Source organism: Pezoporus flaviventris, unplaced genomic scaffold, assembly GCF_033815535.1.
Source record: "Pezoporus flaviventris isolate CSIRO_AGI_PZ_B2104156 unplaced genomic scaffold, CSIRO_AGI_Pfla_v1 ptg000043l, whole genome shotgun sequence".
NCBI classification, from domain to species: domain Eukaryota; kingdom Metazoa; phylum Chordata; class Aves; order Psittaciformes; family Psittacidae; genus Pezoporus; species Pezoporus flaviventris.
Genome location: NW_026892591.1, coordinates 2,075,707 through 2,090,879, shown reverse-complemented (window position 1 = coordinate 2,090,879; position 15,173 = coordinate 2,075,707). Strand labels below are relative to the sequence as shown.

Below are 15,173 nucleotides of genomic sequence, written 5' to 3'. Positions count from 1 at the left end.
CGCCCCTGGGCCGCCTCCTCCTGGCCCCGGTGCCCGCTCGGCTCCGGCCCCGGCTCTTTGTCTGCGGCTCCCCGCCCGCTCCTGACAGCGTGCACCGGGGGAAGGGGCCGGGCCCCGCACCCCCGCCCCTGGCGCCAGCCGCCGCTCCGCACCTTCACCATCCTCCCCGCAGCCCCGGCAGCCGGCCCAGGGAGAGCACCTGCGCGGGCTCCCCTCTTTCCTCCTGCTCACACCCATGCGGGACCTTCTCTTCCTCCAGCTCCCACCGGCTCGGAGCGGGGCGCAGCAGCCCTGCGGGGTCTGCTCCCGCTAACAGCCCCTGCGCTCCCAGGCGCTCCGCCGAGCGCCGCTAAAGAACCGCTTTCCAGCCCCTAACTAGCGTCAGGATTGGTACCACTCTGACCATGGGCCCTGGTCCACCCATTTCCATGTCGCTGTCCCAGCCCGTGTCTACTGCAGGGGCTTGGGACAGGAGGGGGAGCTCGCACTACACCAGCCTGAAGAAGAGGGTGCAACTAGAGTTCCACTCACACAGCCGAGAGAAAAGCCTTTCCAAAGCAATAACTGAGATTCAAGGTGACACAATAAATGCCCTGTCTCACAGCGGTGGATACAGGTATCAAGGAATGATTTCTCTGATCCCTGCTGGGGACAACCCAGGCAATGCAGGATCCCAGACGTGCTTCAACAGAGCTCAGGGCTAAATGAAAACCCTCAGCGTAGGTAGTTTGAATCATGCTCCCCACCACACACACCCCTGGCCTCAGGTGAACAGCTGGGAAAACAGGAAAAAAGTAGAAAACCACCACACCTACTTTTCCCCTTGGTTAATGCCATTGTTTGAACCTCAGTCCATTCCTTCTAAAAATAACTGATATGGAACCCAGTGTTTCATTGAGCAAAAACACAGATTTGTATCCTGAAGTCAACTCCATAGCTTACCAAAGGTACTTTCTTCCAGCTCCTGCCAAGAAAAACAGCAAATTAAGTTGCTAAAGCTGCTAAACTTCTAAACTGCTTTTCCTCCATCTTCAAATTCTTTCCATCACCATATTTCAGCAATGTCATTCCTAGTGAGCACTCAGAACTCACTCAGTCCTGAGTGAGGTTTCCCTGACACCTTCAAAGGCTGCTCAGTCCATCACCAGAAAGGCAACAGTCTGCATCTTGTTTGAAACTCAGTGGTTTTAATAGGACTTCTCTTCAAAATAATAATAAAACAAAAGCAGCAGCTTGAAATCAGCAGCTTTTTAATACGTTTTAAAGGAATCACTTATTTAAACCACTCACCCTTATCTGAACAATCCTCTACTAACACTTGTCTACAGATCCTGTTCTAAGACTTTCCCTAGTCCTCAAGATGAGGGTGGAGAACTGAGGGAGCTTTACTTAGCACAGTAAGAACAGCAGAATAATGCTCTCCCTACTTGAATGAGGACGGTTTAAAGATTGTTCACCACCTCAGGAAAGGTTCTTTTTAATGGGTTTTTTCTAGCTCTAGTTCATCTGTGGGAGGAGTTGCAGAATGCCTTGGAGCAGCTTTCAGCTGTGAGCTGAATCAACCTTGCTTGCTGGTGTGCTGGTTAAGCACAACTGCTCTTCTCCTCCTCACTTCATCGTTCATGTGTCTCCACATGACAAAACACTGTGAGGTCTACCAAGGGACTCTTTTGTGTGCCCAAATTGAAGACACATGCCAGAAAGCATGAAGTCAAGAGGAGGCCCTCCTAATGCATTTTTTCTCTCCATCTTTGAAAGAAATAGGGTGGTTCCTTGGATCTCCCATTCTTCTGAAATGTAGAATTGCACTCAAATGGTACTACCACTCTTGTACTAGTTGTAACAGCTACACTGGTCGCTGACATAAGCAAGGCAGTGTCTATAAGAACAGGCAATGCATTTTGTTAAGAGTATGTTAATTAAATACATGAACCCTCTCCACAAACCCTGCATTAGTAGTCTTTGGGGTGACATCAGTTCAGTTGCCATCACACGGGTTTTACATGGAATTAACCACAGTGCCCACCATTCCCATTTGTTAAGAGCTGGGTTTTGCTACAGATGTTTCACTAGAACACAAGTTGTATCTTTCCCCACACTAAATGCAACTATGGCACAGTTAAGATCAACCTTAACTTGCACCAACACTGTCAGACTTAGGACTCACTTCAAACAGTTTACGACACTCTTAAAATAACTCAGTTTTATACCACAGCTTGGCCATTGCAGCTGAACTGGACATGGAAATAGCTGGAGTGTCTACATCTAAAAGAGCAGATTCTTCCCTACTGCTGCATTCCCCTTCAGTTTATTCAAACTCATTCAAACTCTAGAACCATACAGATAAAGCCTGGCTGGTGTGCTCGGGAAATTACGAAAAGCAGCTTATGAAAGAGTGTGTTAAAATGGGAATGTTTTGATGTTTTAATATCGAGACAAGCGAAAACACTCAAAGATAAACCAAAATCTGGTAATTCCAAAGTCTGTTTCAGCTTCATCATATTCTCGGATATCCGTGGAACCCTGTATGTATACCTTGGTATTTCCCTGTCTGCAAAGCAGCAATACTAATGTTAGGCTCCTTCCCGAGGGGAACACTTAAGAGCACATTTGAATCCTTTGATTAAAGACAATAAAGAGGCAAAATGAAAATTCAACCCCTCTGCTTTCTCCTGGTACAGCAGCCTATAACCAATGTACAGTACCTCCCCTATCAAAACCATGATACTGGTAATAGTCCTGCAGAGACCAGGTATGTTTTGGCTGAAATAGCAGCATGCTTTCAAAAAAAAGGATTATCTTTACACTTAACTCTTTCTACAGCAGACCCTCAAATGGCTTCTCACAGACTCATGCCTGAGATCCATGGGGTAGGCACCAAAAAACTCACAACACGCCATTGAACATCCATTCCTCAAAGACCCACATTTTCCCTTGGAAAAACTATGGGGATGGAAGCAACAGGATTCAGCAATGAACTGGTGAATGCAGCAGAGCCCACCCCTCAGGTGAAGCTCCATCATCTCCAGCATAATGCTAGCATCTTTTTGACCATAAACCTGTGTGTTTCTACATTTCAGAAATCAGCGATCATCATGGGGAGCAGAACCCTTTCAAGTCATCATTAACTTCTTTTTAAAGGAGAGATGTCTTCCAAATGGATTCTATTTGATATTTACTGACTACAAGAACTGTCAGGCAATTACAGTCTCTGAAGACTGCAAGCCATCCTCTAATTATGAAAGTATGCGAAATCCTGTAAATAAGGCTGGAATCAGCTTGGTTTGGGGGAAAATATAAAAAAGCTTTAGATATCATTTCAAACTATTTAGTTACTGAAATGGAATTTTCTGTGCTTGCCAAAATGAATCCTATTCAGTGTGATGCAACAGGTGTTGGAATTCCAGCAGCCGCCTGCAACCCACATCTGGTAAGAGTTAGGAGTTTAAAGCAAGTTCTGCTTATGTATAAAAACGATTCATCAGTCAGATCTTTGGCCCATATTCACCCACCCACCCGCCCTGTGCATAGCTCAGATTTTTATTTCCTTTACAAAACACGTAATTCTGCTCCTCACGAAATTTTAGGAATCTTACGGCACTTGTTCAGGTTGAAAGTGTGCAGTGGATTGGTATGGCTGTACTGGTGTGTCAAAGGTGATTGCCTGCAGTTCACAGAGAAGGGTGAATACATCTGTATTGGTTTTGACTAGATGCAAGTTACATCCTGACCTCTTGTATGTTCTCATCATTATTCTGCAGAAGAAAGAAATCCCCCCCCCTACTTCCCATCTGCCTCATAAATAATTTATGTGCAATGCTACAATTTCAGACAGGTATTTGCCAAACAAAAACTAGAATTAACAGTAAGCACTAAATAACACTCGTACTGCCAGACTACTGCCACTCTCAGCTGTATCTCTTCTTGTTTCCCTTCCCAACTGCAACATTAAAATCAGTAAGGCTACTCATAGGAATCAAGTGGTAGGATCACACCATTAATAATTAGCCCTTTGAACTGCCTCAGCATGACTACTCTTAACTCATCACACAGATAACCAGACCTGAAGGTACAGGAAGTAATCCTCACTTTGAGCACAGAAGAAAAACTACTGCAGTAAAACCAAGGCTAATCGTTTAGTTTTGCATTCAGTCCTGTACATACTAGATTTCAGTAGAAGGTGGGTGAAAAATAAAAACCAGACAAGTCATCAGCCTTAGGGAAGCCAGAATCATTTGACCCCCCTTCCAATTAGAAAACCGTTCGTGTTGATCATCACATACTGTCAGCAAGAATAAGGTCTTAGTTAATTTTTACAGCATTATATTCACGGTAAAAGAACCCACACCCATTTCCTTAACTCCCAGTTTTGTTCTGCCTTTGTGTTCCTGTGACAGCCTCCTTTCTGTTAGCCAAACACAGGTATTTAATGTAGAAACCGATAACTGCAAATCAAGGATCCCATTGGCTTTGCCACATTACTTACTGCAAGTTTACCAGCAACAAGGAAACTACATCAGTCCAGATACAGAGTGGTAGGAACAAGACTGATCCTGCCTCCCGGGAATACAAGCATATCTAGAATAAAATTACAAGGAAAGGATAAAGAGCACATTTAAAATAAGAACATAATCTGAGTAGCATATAACAGGAAAATGGTATTGAGAATGTAATTATTAAATAGTTCTGCCAAAAATGCTTATGAATCATCTTTAGAACAAGAGAGACTGATCTTTTGCAGTAGTACAGCATTTTAATTCCTGACAAAATTATTTCTTCCTATTATTTCAGTCATTCTTATGGGCAGATGCTGACTTAGAACAGGAATAGAGCACAGTACTTAATCCGAAGTGGCTGTCATTAAGACATATGCAGCAGATATTATACCAAGGAATTAAGTTTTGATATGCCACAGGCCATCTCTGAACATCTTATCTATATAAACAAAAAATTTGTTATGTCTCAAGAGGCAAACTGTGTTTGCTTCCCTGACACATGAAATTTAAGATCTTGAAATAGCAAGAAACTCGATAGGCCTTTGCATATACATTATCACAGAAATGTTTTTAAAAGGAACTGATGAGAGGCATTTGAGACTATTCTGCAAAGCTCATCCTCCAGCCTTGTGCTTGCTTTCCAGACCACACACAAATGCAGAGGAAGAAACAACCTAAACTCATTTCTGTGAGTTGAACAGGAATGCTCACATAATCACTGCAACTGCTCTTAATTGGTGTGGCTCAGTTCTACATTTCAGAGCTCTTACATCTTCTGCTGCTGTGGAACTCTTTTCATGTCCTGGCAATCACAGTCCAGCCAGCAGTTTGTTTATCATATTCAGTATGAGTTTCCGGATCTCCAACAAAGTGGTATTTACTCCGAGGCAGGGAAGACTGCAGTAATCCAATAAGTTCTCATTAGCCTAAAATGCAGAAACATCTGCTGGGGTCATGAGCTGCTTACTTGCTGTTGATGAGCAAAGAATCAGCTTAATTTGAAGCTAGTGTGAACAAAAGAACTGCAGGGTCGGGGGTAGTGGTGAAGAGACAAATGGGCCTCCTGGGCTTTAGCTCTACTGTAGCACACCATGGGCAACAGGGATGCTCCCTCACCTTGAGCCCTGCTTACCCTCTTGCAGGCTTCTGAGCTGGTGCCCAAAACAGTCAGTCAACATTCACATAACTGAAGAGAACATGGCCGGAGCTCCCCAACCCCACCAGAATCCAGACAGGGCAATCTGTGCAGTGCAAACCTAGCTGAACATCTTTGCCAAAGGCTTTTTAGTCGACTAAGAAAATTTTGCAGTGGATGAGTACTTACATTTCTGTGCTCCCCCCCTTCCCTCACAGGTTCTCAGGCCTAACTGGCTCATTTCACAATCTGCTTTCAGTTTTTAGACCTCCACCCCCACCAAAAAATCCCAGCATCTAAGGATACACGAATGTTAAGAAAGGGTCAATAAGAACTTCTGGCCTGAAAGATGAATACATCAGTAATAAGTACAGCAGAAATTCACAGAATAAAATTAAATCTACATTGATCCAAGCTACAGAAAGGAGAACATTATTAATTCTAGGTAAAAAAAGGAAAAAAGATTGATAACCTGAATAAAAACAGCCTTTAAGTTGTTCAGGATTCCGACTGATATTCAGAGCATGTGACATTGTCAGAAAACAAGTGGAAAACACAAAATAAGTGGTGTCACATCTGCTTAGCTCCTGCTCCAGTGACTCTGCAGTTCTTTGTTGTTGTTTGTACAGTGTTAAATATAGCAGCATCTAATTCTGTGGCTATTTGAAGGTGGAGGAGCCTAAAACACTTCTGTAAAAAGCCAAAACAGAACCACTTAGAAAGAACATTCAGGAAAATCAAGATGGAAAAGTCTCAGTTTAAAATAGCTTAGAAACCTTTCCTGGAGAGGCTGAGCCGTTTTATCTAGCATTTGTTCTACCATTTGCACAAAGAATTACCCAAGTGTTCAGTTTAAGGAAAAGAAGGGCCAGAAGGTTCAAATCAACACCTATGCTTCTTCTGTATCAGCGACTGCACGTCCCCAGGCTCTTTATTGTTTTGTACATGCAGTTGGCCTTTAGCTCCAGGACTCCCACTTTGCTTTAGGCTTGTTGCATAGACAACGGCTGCCACCTGCAGCAGCAAGGACGAATTACTGCCCCAAACATTCATGGCCAGAGAAACCTTTCTCCACCACCCTTCTTCAAGGAAGAGAACTAACAGCATGCCACTTGACTTTAGAGTGAAAATTTTTACTGCTGCCTCTTGTAGCAGTAACACTTGGGGGGGTGTATATATATATTTATCGCATAAAATCATGGAATGGTTTGGGTTGGAAGGGACCTTAAAGCTCATCCAGTTCCAATCCCCTGCGATGGGCAGGGATACCTTCCACTACACCAGACTGCTTCAAGGCCCATACATACAGCAGTAACTTAGTGGTAGAAAATCACTTAACTGAAGACGGGTTTAATTTAAAAGTATTTCCTTAAAAAATACAATCCTTTTTAAACCAGCAATAAGGTCTACTGTCAGGAAGTCCTTGGAAAGACATACTGACTTGTGTCCGTGCAGAGACTGAACTATCAAGACTATGAAGTTGATTTTCATTTCATCTCTCCTCCCTCATACTTAAGAGCCTTCTGAGTCTCAGAATGACAGCTTATCATAAGCAGGTTAAAGGCACGAGGACACAAATATTACCCAAAGAAATATAATAGGAAATATCCTAGGAAAACCAGCTGTTTGATCAGCATTTTCATCATATAGGAGCCTTTCTGCCAAGATCTCCATTCATCAAAATCAAACAGCTAACCTACAACTTGACTGCTTAGCAAAGTTCCCCATCCAGCGGCCAACGCTGTAGGTGCAGCTCAGGCCCCTGACCCAGAGCATGGTTCTCCTGGGTGCAGGACCTATGACCCATGCATTGAATGGCAGATCACAAGGGAACTATTAAGTGCAGCTCATCTAAACATGTTTGAGGAAGAAGAAGTGACAGATTAATAGCTCATGGATAAGCTGCTGCCACAAAAATGGCACTGATATGATATACAAGGAGGGTCTTAGTAGCTTGTATGTATCACCTAGTCAGCCAGTGCATGGCACATCTTACTGATCCAGTTACTGTAGCTTAATATACTACTAATTTTTATGAAAAGGAGATGAGAATCTAGTTAGACCCTCAGTAATACAATGAAGAAAGCCTGAATAGCATTTCAAGGAGTACAAGGAGAACACTCCAATACTTTTGAGCAGGCCCCAAAGCTTTCTAGACACAGCTTAAGCCATAAATGTACCACTGCAGACAATGCAAAGCAAAGCTTTTAAAAAAACATCACAGAAAGAGGTTCCATAGGTAAAACAAAACAACAAAACAAAACAGGATACAGCATGTCTTTCAGAGAGAAATGCATTCCATATGCAAAAATGTAAAGTACATTGAGAAAACATGCCACATCTGGCATGTATGTTCGTAACAGATCCCACTCACCCCCAGGCACTTACTCAGTAGTTAGGTTTGAGGTTTCTCTGAACATTCACAGTCTTCTGGCCTCAGCACTTTGGGTGCCAGTAGGTCCTGGCTTGCCACTGGGGCTCATTAGTGCTTGCAAGTCCATCACCACATATATTGTGTGGCACTAGCCCTGTGTAAGCCCAGACAGAACCAAAAGCTTCTGTAGGAAATCAGTTAAGATACTCAAACATGAATGCTATTGATATTGCAGTGGAAAATAGTCTTTATTATTAAAAAGAATAAACTCCTTCAAGAGGAGTCAGATGAATACAAAAGCATTTATGATTTTAATAATTTGATTCTGAGACAATTAGGCAACAAATTACCAAAACTTTTCACTTGTTACAAGTAACTTGAGTTCCTTACAACTATCAGCCTCGTTACTTACTACCCACGTAGCTTTTCCTCTCAGCAAATCCAGAAATAAGGGACAATAAAGTGTTCCTCCAAAAGCTGGTCATGGAGGGACCAATTATCATCCCTACAGAACCTCCTAACAAGATCAGCAGATGCGCAGTACCACATACGCAATTCCACATCTAGATTCTGATACGTTGTTCTGTAAGGAGCACTACTTTGGAAAGAGATGCAAATCAGTGTCCCCGAAACCAGTACAAGAAAGTAAACCAAGAACTTTCATAATACATAGGCTATATTTGCCAATAACTTTTCTTATTCTTTACCTTTTAGTACTGTCAAGGCAGAAAGGGATGAGAAAGGGGTCACAGAAATTCATGTTCAAAATCAAAGTCTCCTCATGGGACAGCATGTAGAACAAAACTCCTTTTTTCCTTATCAGTAAGCACATGTGCTGCTGGTTTCATATTCTAGTATAACTGAAAATTTGGACAAGTTATACTTTCATACAAGTAAAAAGGTAACAAATCTGCTGGCACTGACTTAGTAACCCCACTTAACAAAACAATACACAAACTTATTTGAAGTACCAGCGCTTCATAACATCTAGTCCACGCTTCTCTTCACATTTTCTTTGGTTACACAGAGAAACTTCTTTACTAACTTCAGAGTACAGGTTCAGCATTCTTGTGAAGCTCCTGGAACAAAGGAAGCAAGTTATATCAGTTACTCTGGGGGGTAACAACTCCTGCTTAAGCCCAAAGCCTGGACATTTGCATCATTCTCCTACCAAGGAGCCACCAGAAGAAAAAATGTAAACCATGAAGTTTCTTCCCAAAGGCTAGAATTTGGAGGAGAGGAGGGGCAGTTTGCAGGAGGGGGGATACATGGCTTTATGGTCTATCAATCTGCTAAGATTTCAGCTGTAATCTTTTCTGGGGCAACAAAGAAAGTAAAGGAAATATATCATGCTTCATCTCTTCTTTACACTCTCAGCAATACTTCGTATTTGTTGACACAGTATCTGAGGGGAAAAAAAAACCACACTTTTCTGTGCTCCTCATACCTCCTAATGGATACTTGCATGGTTATTATTTAAGACAGAAAAGTAAACTAGAAGCACTCTGTGTCCTGCAGTTCTCCACTCTCCTGCATACTTGTACTTTATCAGGGCTATTGTTCACCAAATTTCTCAGCTAGTGTCAGAGAGTGGCACACTAAAGCAGTTTGCTTAAAATACACAAATGAAAAACCACAACCACCTTTGACCATAGGTAAGGTAGGGACACAAATACGGGTGCTCGCTATGAACTGAACTGAATTAAACTTAGTGCTACTATCCCCTCAATTCATCCTTCCCCAATATATGTTCTTGAGCTATATTGGCAACATATACAGATTTTCCTCTGAACATTTAGCCAATGAGTCTTCAACTGATTGCTGTAAATACCTTTGAAGCTCTTCATCCACTTCCTGAGACACTTCTTTAAGCTCTTTCAGTACGCTAAATGCTTTTGTACTTTCTTCCGAGTAGCTTGGTGTAAGTTCTGTCAGAAGCTCCTCTGAGATCTTTAACTGTTTTCGCAGTTCTTCTACAATAGGAGACGTTAAAGATACTATTAAAAAATGCAAGTAGTGGCATAAGTTAATACAAGATTACATAATAACTGCAGTAACTACAGAGACAAGTGAATTAGAAGATGGAAACCTACTGTTTGTTCAGCTTTCACAAACACACCATGAGAAAACTGTGAAAGGCAAATTATTTTTAGCTATTGTGACCAGCAAGAGGCTATTAAAATGGCTAATCAAGCTCTTATTTAGAGTATGTCAAAGATTTTTATGACAAATGCAAGAGAAAGAACAAGTTTTAAACATTCAAAATTTCCTGTTGTTCTGGTTTCATCTGGGGTAGAAGTAATTGTCTTCCTAGTAGGTGGTGCAGTGCTGTGTTTTGGCTTTAATCTCAGAATAGTGCTGATAACATACCAATAGTTAAGTCGTTGCCAAGAATCTCCTTTCTTACCCACCAGCAGTTTAAAACTGTAACTCTTTGTCCAGACTTCAATACAAACCACAAGTACTAATTTATTAACAAACATTCTCTGATTCTAGACAACACACGATGCATTCAAGCACTAGTTCTGCAAGAAACATGTGCAAGTCTACCCCTCTAACAGAGAAATAAGAGATAACAGTACTTCAGCAACTTTCTTACTTCATCAGGAAGAAAGGAGGAGGAAAGCCATGAATACAGTTAAAAGCAAGTCTGATGAATCAAATTTTCATACCAAGGTATTTTTGCATATCTCCTTCTATGTGAATATTCTTTATGGGTAATTCATGTCTAGTGGCATCCAGGGAAACTGCAAATCTTTTATACTTCTCCTGAAGTTCTTCACAAACAGGAAGAAGGGAAGAAAGTAAATCCATCTGAAAAAGACATGAGGAACCAACATGTCTTCAAAAGCAAACACAGGTTCAGTTCTGAAAATTAAATCTCAAAAGAACTTCGTTATTCATTAGCAACTTGCTTTCTTACAACCAGGCCAGACCTACTGCTGTCCGACATCTAAATAGAAGACAAATAAAGATGTTCACTTCTCGTCTCAGGGCTAGCACCTCAGCTCTAGACACAACTGTGTAACTGCAGGATGCTCATGGGGCTTATGATACTCCCATCTCCTATGCACCAGCTGCAGACTGCTCTGACAATCAGTGTTTGCCTATTGCATGCCTGACAGTTCTAAATTCTCCTGACTATCCAAGAGGGACAGCAAAACAAGGACAAAGGCATTTGCTTAGGTTACTAGAGAGCGTTACATGCCACAAGAGGAAGTACATATTTATTCTGTTTAAGACGCATAAAATTGTACCCCAGCAGGCCACAGAAGCACAGATACCTCCCCTGAATAAAGGAAACAAAGCTCACCTCATAAGTGAGCTTGTTTAAATACAGGAGAAGCATAAATTGTAATAAAGCCTACCTGTTTGTCTAATGCATCATTAAGTTTCTGCTCTCTTTCTTGAAGTAGAATGTCACGCTTCAACTCACAGAGCTTCTTATGTTCTCTCTCCTTTTCTTCATACAACATTAACAAGTTTTTTTCTGCTTCTTTCTCCAGCTTGGCAAGGTTTTTCTCTGCCTATTACATCCAAAAAATATTCACAGCTAAATTAATACTATATCCAGGTTAATTAACACACTCTGAATAAACAAATGTAAGGCTTGGCCCAGGTCAAAGAGCTTCAGTTACTGAACTGGAGACCTCATGCAATGAGCACAGTATGTTATCCCCGCCATCTTCTTCCCCCACCCCGCAAATGTTTTTTGTAAAGGAGAAGTGTACTTGTACAACACTGAGCGAACAAAGTAACTGCTACAACCTTGAACTCCAAACGCTTTTCTAGCATTCCCAAAACTTCTGTGCATCCCTACCTCATGAAGGACCAGCAAAAGCTTAACAAACCGACGTTGGATTCACTCTAAGAGTTTTCAAAGCAAGTCATGCAATTTTATAACCATCAACACAGAAAGTCTCAAAATGCAGCTTTTAAGGCACAGACAAGAAGTTAAACAATTCCTCAATATCAAGTTCTTCTACCTGAAACACCGAATACTTGACTGAATCTCACCTTTAGTCTTAGGTAAGTTAAAAGCAGTGTCTGAGATTCCAGTTCTTCTATTACATCATCAGGATCACTTTCCTTCGAAAAAGAACAGAATATACTAGATCAATTTTGGTATTTAAACAATTACATATTCAAATAAATTACTGAAAGTCCATTTTGTGCCCAGAATCATCATCAACAACTGTCAGCTCAGTGAAAACAGTTTGTTTTTTTTTTTTAAACAAGTTGTTAATTAAATATACCTCTTTGTTCCACCACTTTTCAAAGCATTTTCAGCAGGTAACACTGGTAGAGAACTTGAAGTTTCAGTGCTACGTTGAATGAGATGCCTAAACAAGGCACCTCAAATTAGACTGAATGAACATTAGTGATCTGTGCAAAAATGTCAGAAAATATTTAAAGATAACAAGAATACAAAAAGAAGCCAGTTGAGGGGATGCTACAACTGGAGCAGATTCTTTACCACAGGAAATGTAAGCAAAGCTTCAGACAGCATTAGAGCACCTTATAAGCAACGCAAACATCGCTATCAGTAGAAAAGACTTATCCTCTGACTTTAGGTCATCCCAGGATAATCACCCCAGTTGTTATCAAAATTAAAGACAAAATCTTCATTTCATGCATTTCAAAATACATGTGCTTAACAAATGAAAGCAGTGACTCACCTCTGCTTCAAAGTTTTGACGTGTACCTTCTTTGTGAGGAGGTTCTGAATCAGAAGGCTTTTTGCGCGTGCTTTTATCTGAATCATAACAGAAAAGTTATTGCTCTCTTCTACCAAGGTATATACAATGGGTTAACATATGTCCTGGGCTCAGCAGTAACAGTTATTTTTCTCCTTCCTAGTAGCTGGTGCAGTGCTAGGGAACAAATATTCAGAGTACTTTGTCCTTTAATATTTGATTGTAAACAAAAAGAACACACAAAAGATATTTAAAACTGAAGTTAATTTAAACCCTGGAGGTCTTAATACCTCCACTTAAAGACACTTGAAATAACATTAGTCTTATTTAACAAAATCTTTTTGTGAATATAGAAGAATACAAGGGTTACTTATCACAAGTTACAGCACATGCAGCAAAAATAATAAAACAAGGAACTGAGCATAAGTGGAAGCTTACCACTAACAGCTGAAAGATCTATGTCCGGCAGATCAGCTTTAGCCTCATCTAGTAAAGTGGACTGCAAGTAACATTTCTCAAAACTACCTTTATTTAATGAGCTGGAGGCAACACCTGTAGAAAGAAGTTGTTATCAAACTAAAAGAATTAGAACAGGCTCCGCACAAGTTCACAGTTCCATATTCTTTCAGTAACGTGGCAACCTTACACAAGTTTTTACGCACGTACTTTATATGCATCATTAGCATACTCCCTCTCTTACACAGAGATAACTTAGCGCAGGCTGTTGTCTTAAACACAGGTCAACAACACTCACATGTTTAAAGGGAACAATGTTATTTCTTCAGGATATTTCAAGTCAAGGCCTTGCAGAAAGCTTTTTGCAACCCAAAGAAATAAAAACTGTTTTGCGGACAGGCATTTTTCAGCCCTTTACACTGGGTTTATTGAAAATACTAAATTTTAAAAAAGCAGAGCAATGGTGAGGGCACAGTAAAAGAGCAGTTCAAAGCCATAGGCAGAAGGCATGAGAGGTGCTTATTTTAGACAATCAAATGATGCAATTCCAGATCCGGACAAGAGTTTAATGCACTTGAGTTTACCCCTCTTAATCCCACATCAAATTAATTAATTCAGATAACTGACAGCAGTGCAGTTAATACAAAATACGATCTCTTAGCAACATTTTAGAGTTGGTAAGAGTTCCACAGGTTAGAAATACAAATTCACAAAAGAACAGCTTTGAAACTCTGGTAAAACCTACCAGCAGGAGTTCTACATTTCCGAGAAGAAACTGTTCTTGCTGTAACTGCAGATGACGGTTTAGAAGTGGACTTTGCTGAAGCACCCTGACAATCAAGAAACTGATAAGACCGAACTGTACACTGTGACTGCAATCTGCACTGTGTCTTACCCCCCACTTGAATGCTGACAATAAACAACTATAATCCCACGGCTGTTTAGTGCTTTACAAGTCATGTGAGCACTGTTCCAAATTCCCACCCCACTCTGCATCTCCGCATCATCCCATAACTCCCTCATAACCCCAGCAGTCTTGCTGCCACACGTCCGAGCCGCCCTCATCGTTTCCACCCCTTCGCTGAACAGCACCTAAGCTCACCAGGGAGGAATCCAAATGCCTCTGGGAGTCCTTCTTGACGTCCTTCTTCTCGTACTGCAGGTAGCGAGACTTCACGATTCTTCCTCCTGAAGGAGCAAAGAGAGCTCAGGCGGGATCACCTCAGCTTCCCGCCTCAGCCGGAGCGGGATCACCTCAGCTTCCCGCCTCAGCCGGAGCGGGCCCACCTCAGCTTCCCGCCTCAGCCGGAGCGGGATCACCTCAGCTTCCCGCCTCAGCCGGAGCGGGATCACCGCAGCTTCCCGCCTCAGCCGGAGCGGGATTACCCTCTCGCTCACCTTTCCTCTTTGTCTTGGGCTCTCCTCCCCCCGCCACAGCAGCCCCGGGGCCGCTCCCGCCGGCGGACATCCTGCAGGGGAGGAGCGGGAGCCGCCAACAGCGGCAACGGGCCGCTCCTTCCCGCCTCCGCCGCGTTCGAACGCTGGCGCGCGAGCAGCGCCGGCCGCGCTCCGGCTCCGACAGCGCACCCCCTGTCGGGGCGGAAGAATAGAACCAGCCTCCGAGCCGGAGGTGGGGGGGGTCACAGCGGGGCCCAGACCTTCCCCAGACCCTTGGTGAGAGGAGGCCGCTCTCTGCAGCGGCGGTGGGGATGCCGGGGCTCCTAGAAATGGCTGGAGAAAGGCGGTGAGCACCGCAACCGCCCCCTGCACCACAGCGGAACCGCCCTCTGCACCACAGCGGGACCCCCCCCCGGCAGCACTGTGAGGCGACGCTCCCAGCACTGCGGTTCTTCGGCTTTCACCCAAATCCGCCCGTTCTTGCTCCTCGCTTCCTACCTCAGAAAACACCCGGCCAGCACCGGCTGCCTCTGTGGGAAGCTGCAGACGGAGCAGGGCCAAACCGAGCACCGACAGCCTCAGCCCCGCAGCGACGCTTCGCGTTTCCCGCCCCGGAG

At 42.8% G+C, this 15,173-nt stretch overlaps 1 protein-coding gene across 1 annotated transcript; it reads right to left on the bottom strand.

The window, feature by feature from the left end:
• Positions 1 to 8,236: 8,236 nt before the first annotated feature.
• HAUS8 (HAUS augmin like complex subunit 8) lies at positions 8,237 to 14,223 on the bottom strand. The gene is made up of 9 exons (XM_061466634.1): positions 14,143 to 14,223; positions 13,904 to 14,081; positions 13,141 to 13,254; positions 12,685 to 12,761; positions 12,023 to 12,094; positions 11,374 to 11,532; positions 10,678 to 10,819; positions 9,837 to 9,978; positions 8,237 to 9,084 (listed from the first exon to the last, which is right to left on the bottom strand). The coding sequence occupies exons 1-9, from the start codon at positions 14,221 to 14,223 to the stop codon at positions 8,964 to 8,966; spliced, it is 1,086 nt and encodes a 361-aa protein (XP_061322618.1). The 3' UTR covers positions 8,237 to 8,963.
• Positions 14,224 to 15,173: the final 950 nt, after the last annotated feature.

What these genes read in the sequence shown, in the direction of transcription:
- HAUS8 (XM_061466634.1), bottom strand. Translation starts at nt 14,223, where the DNA reads ATGAGGGCGGCTCGGACGTGTGGCAGCAAGACTGCTGGGGTTATGAGG. An exon ending in GTCAAAACTTTGAAGCAGAG is followed by an intron (nt 12,095 to 12,684) that starts GTGAGTCACTGC and finishes TCTTTTTCGAAG; the next exon opens with GAAAGTGATCCTGATGATGT. An exon ending in GTGGATGAAGAGCTTCAAAG is followed by an intron (nt 9,085 to 9,836) that starts GTATTTACAGCA and finishes CCTTTGTTCCAG; the next exon opens with GAGCTTCACAAGAATGCTGA.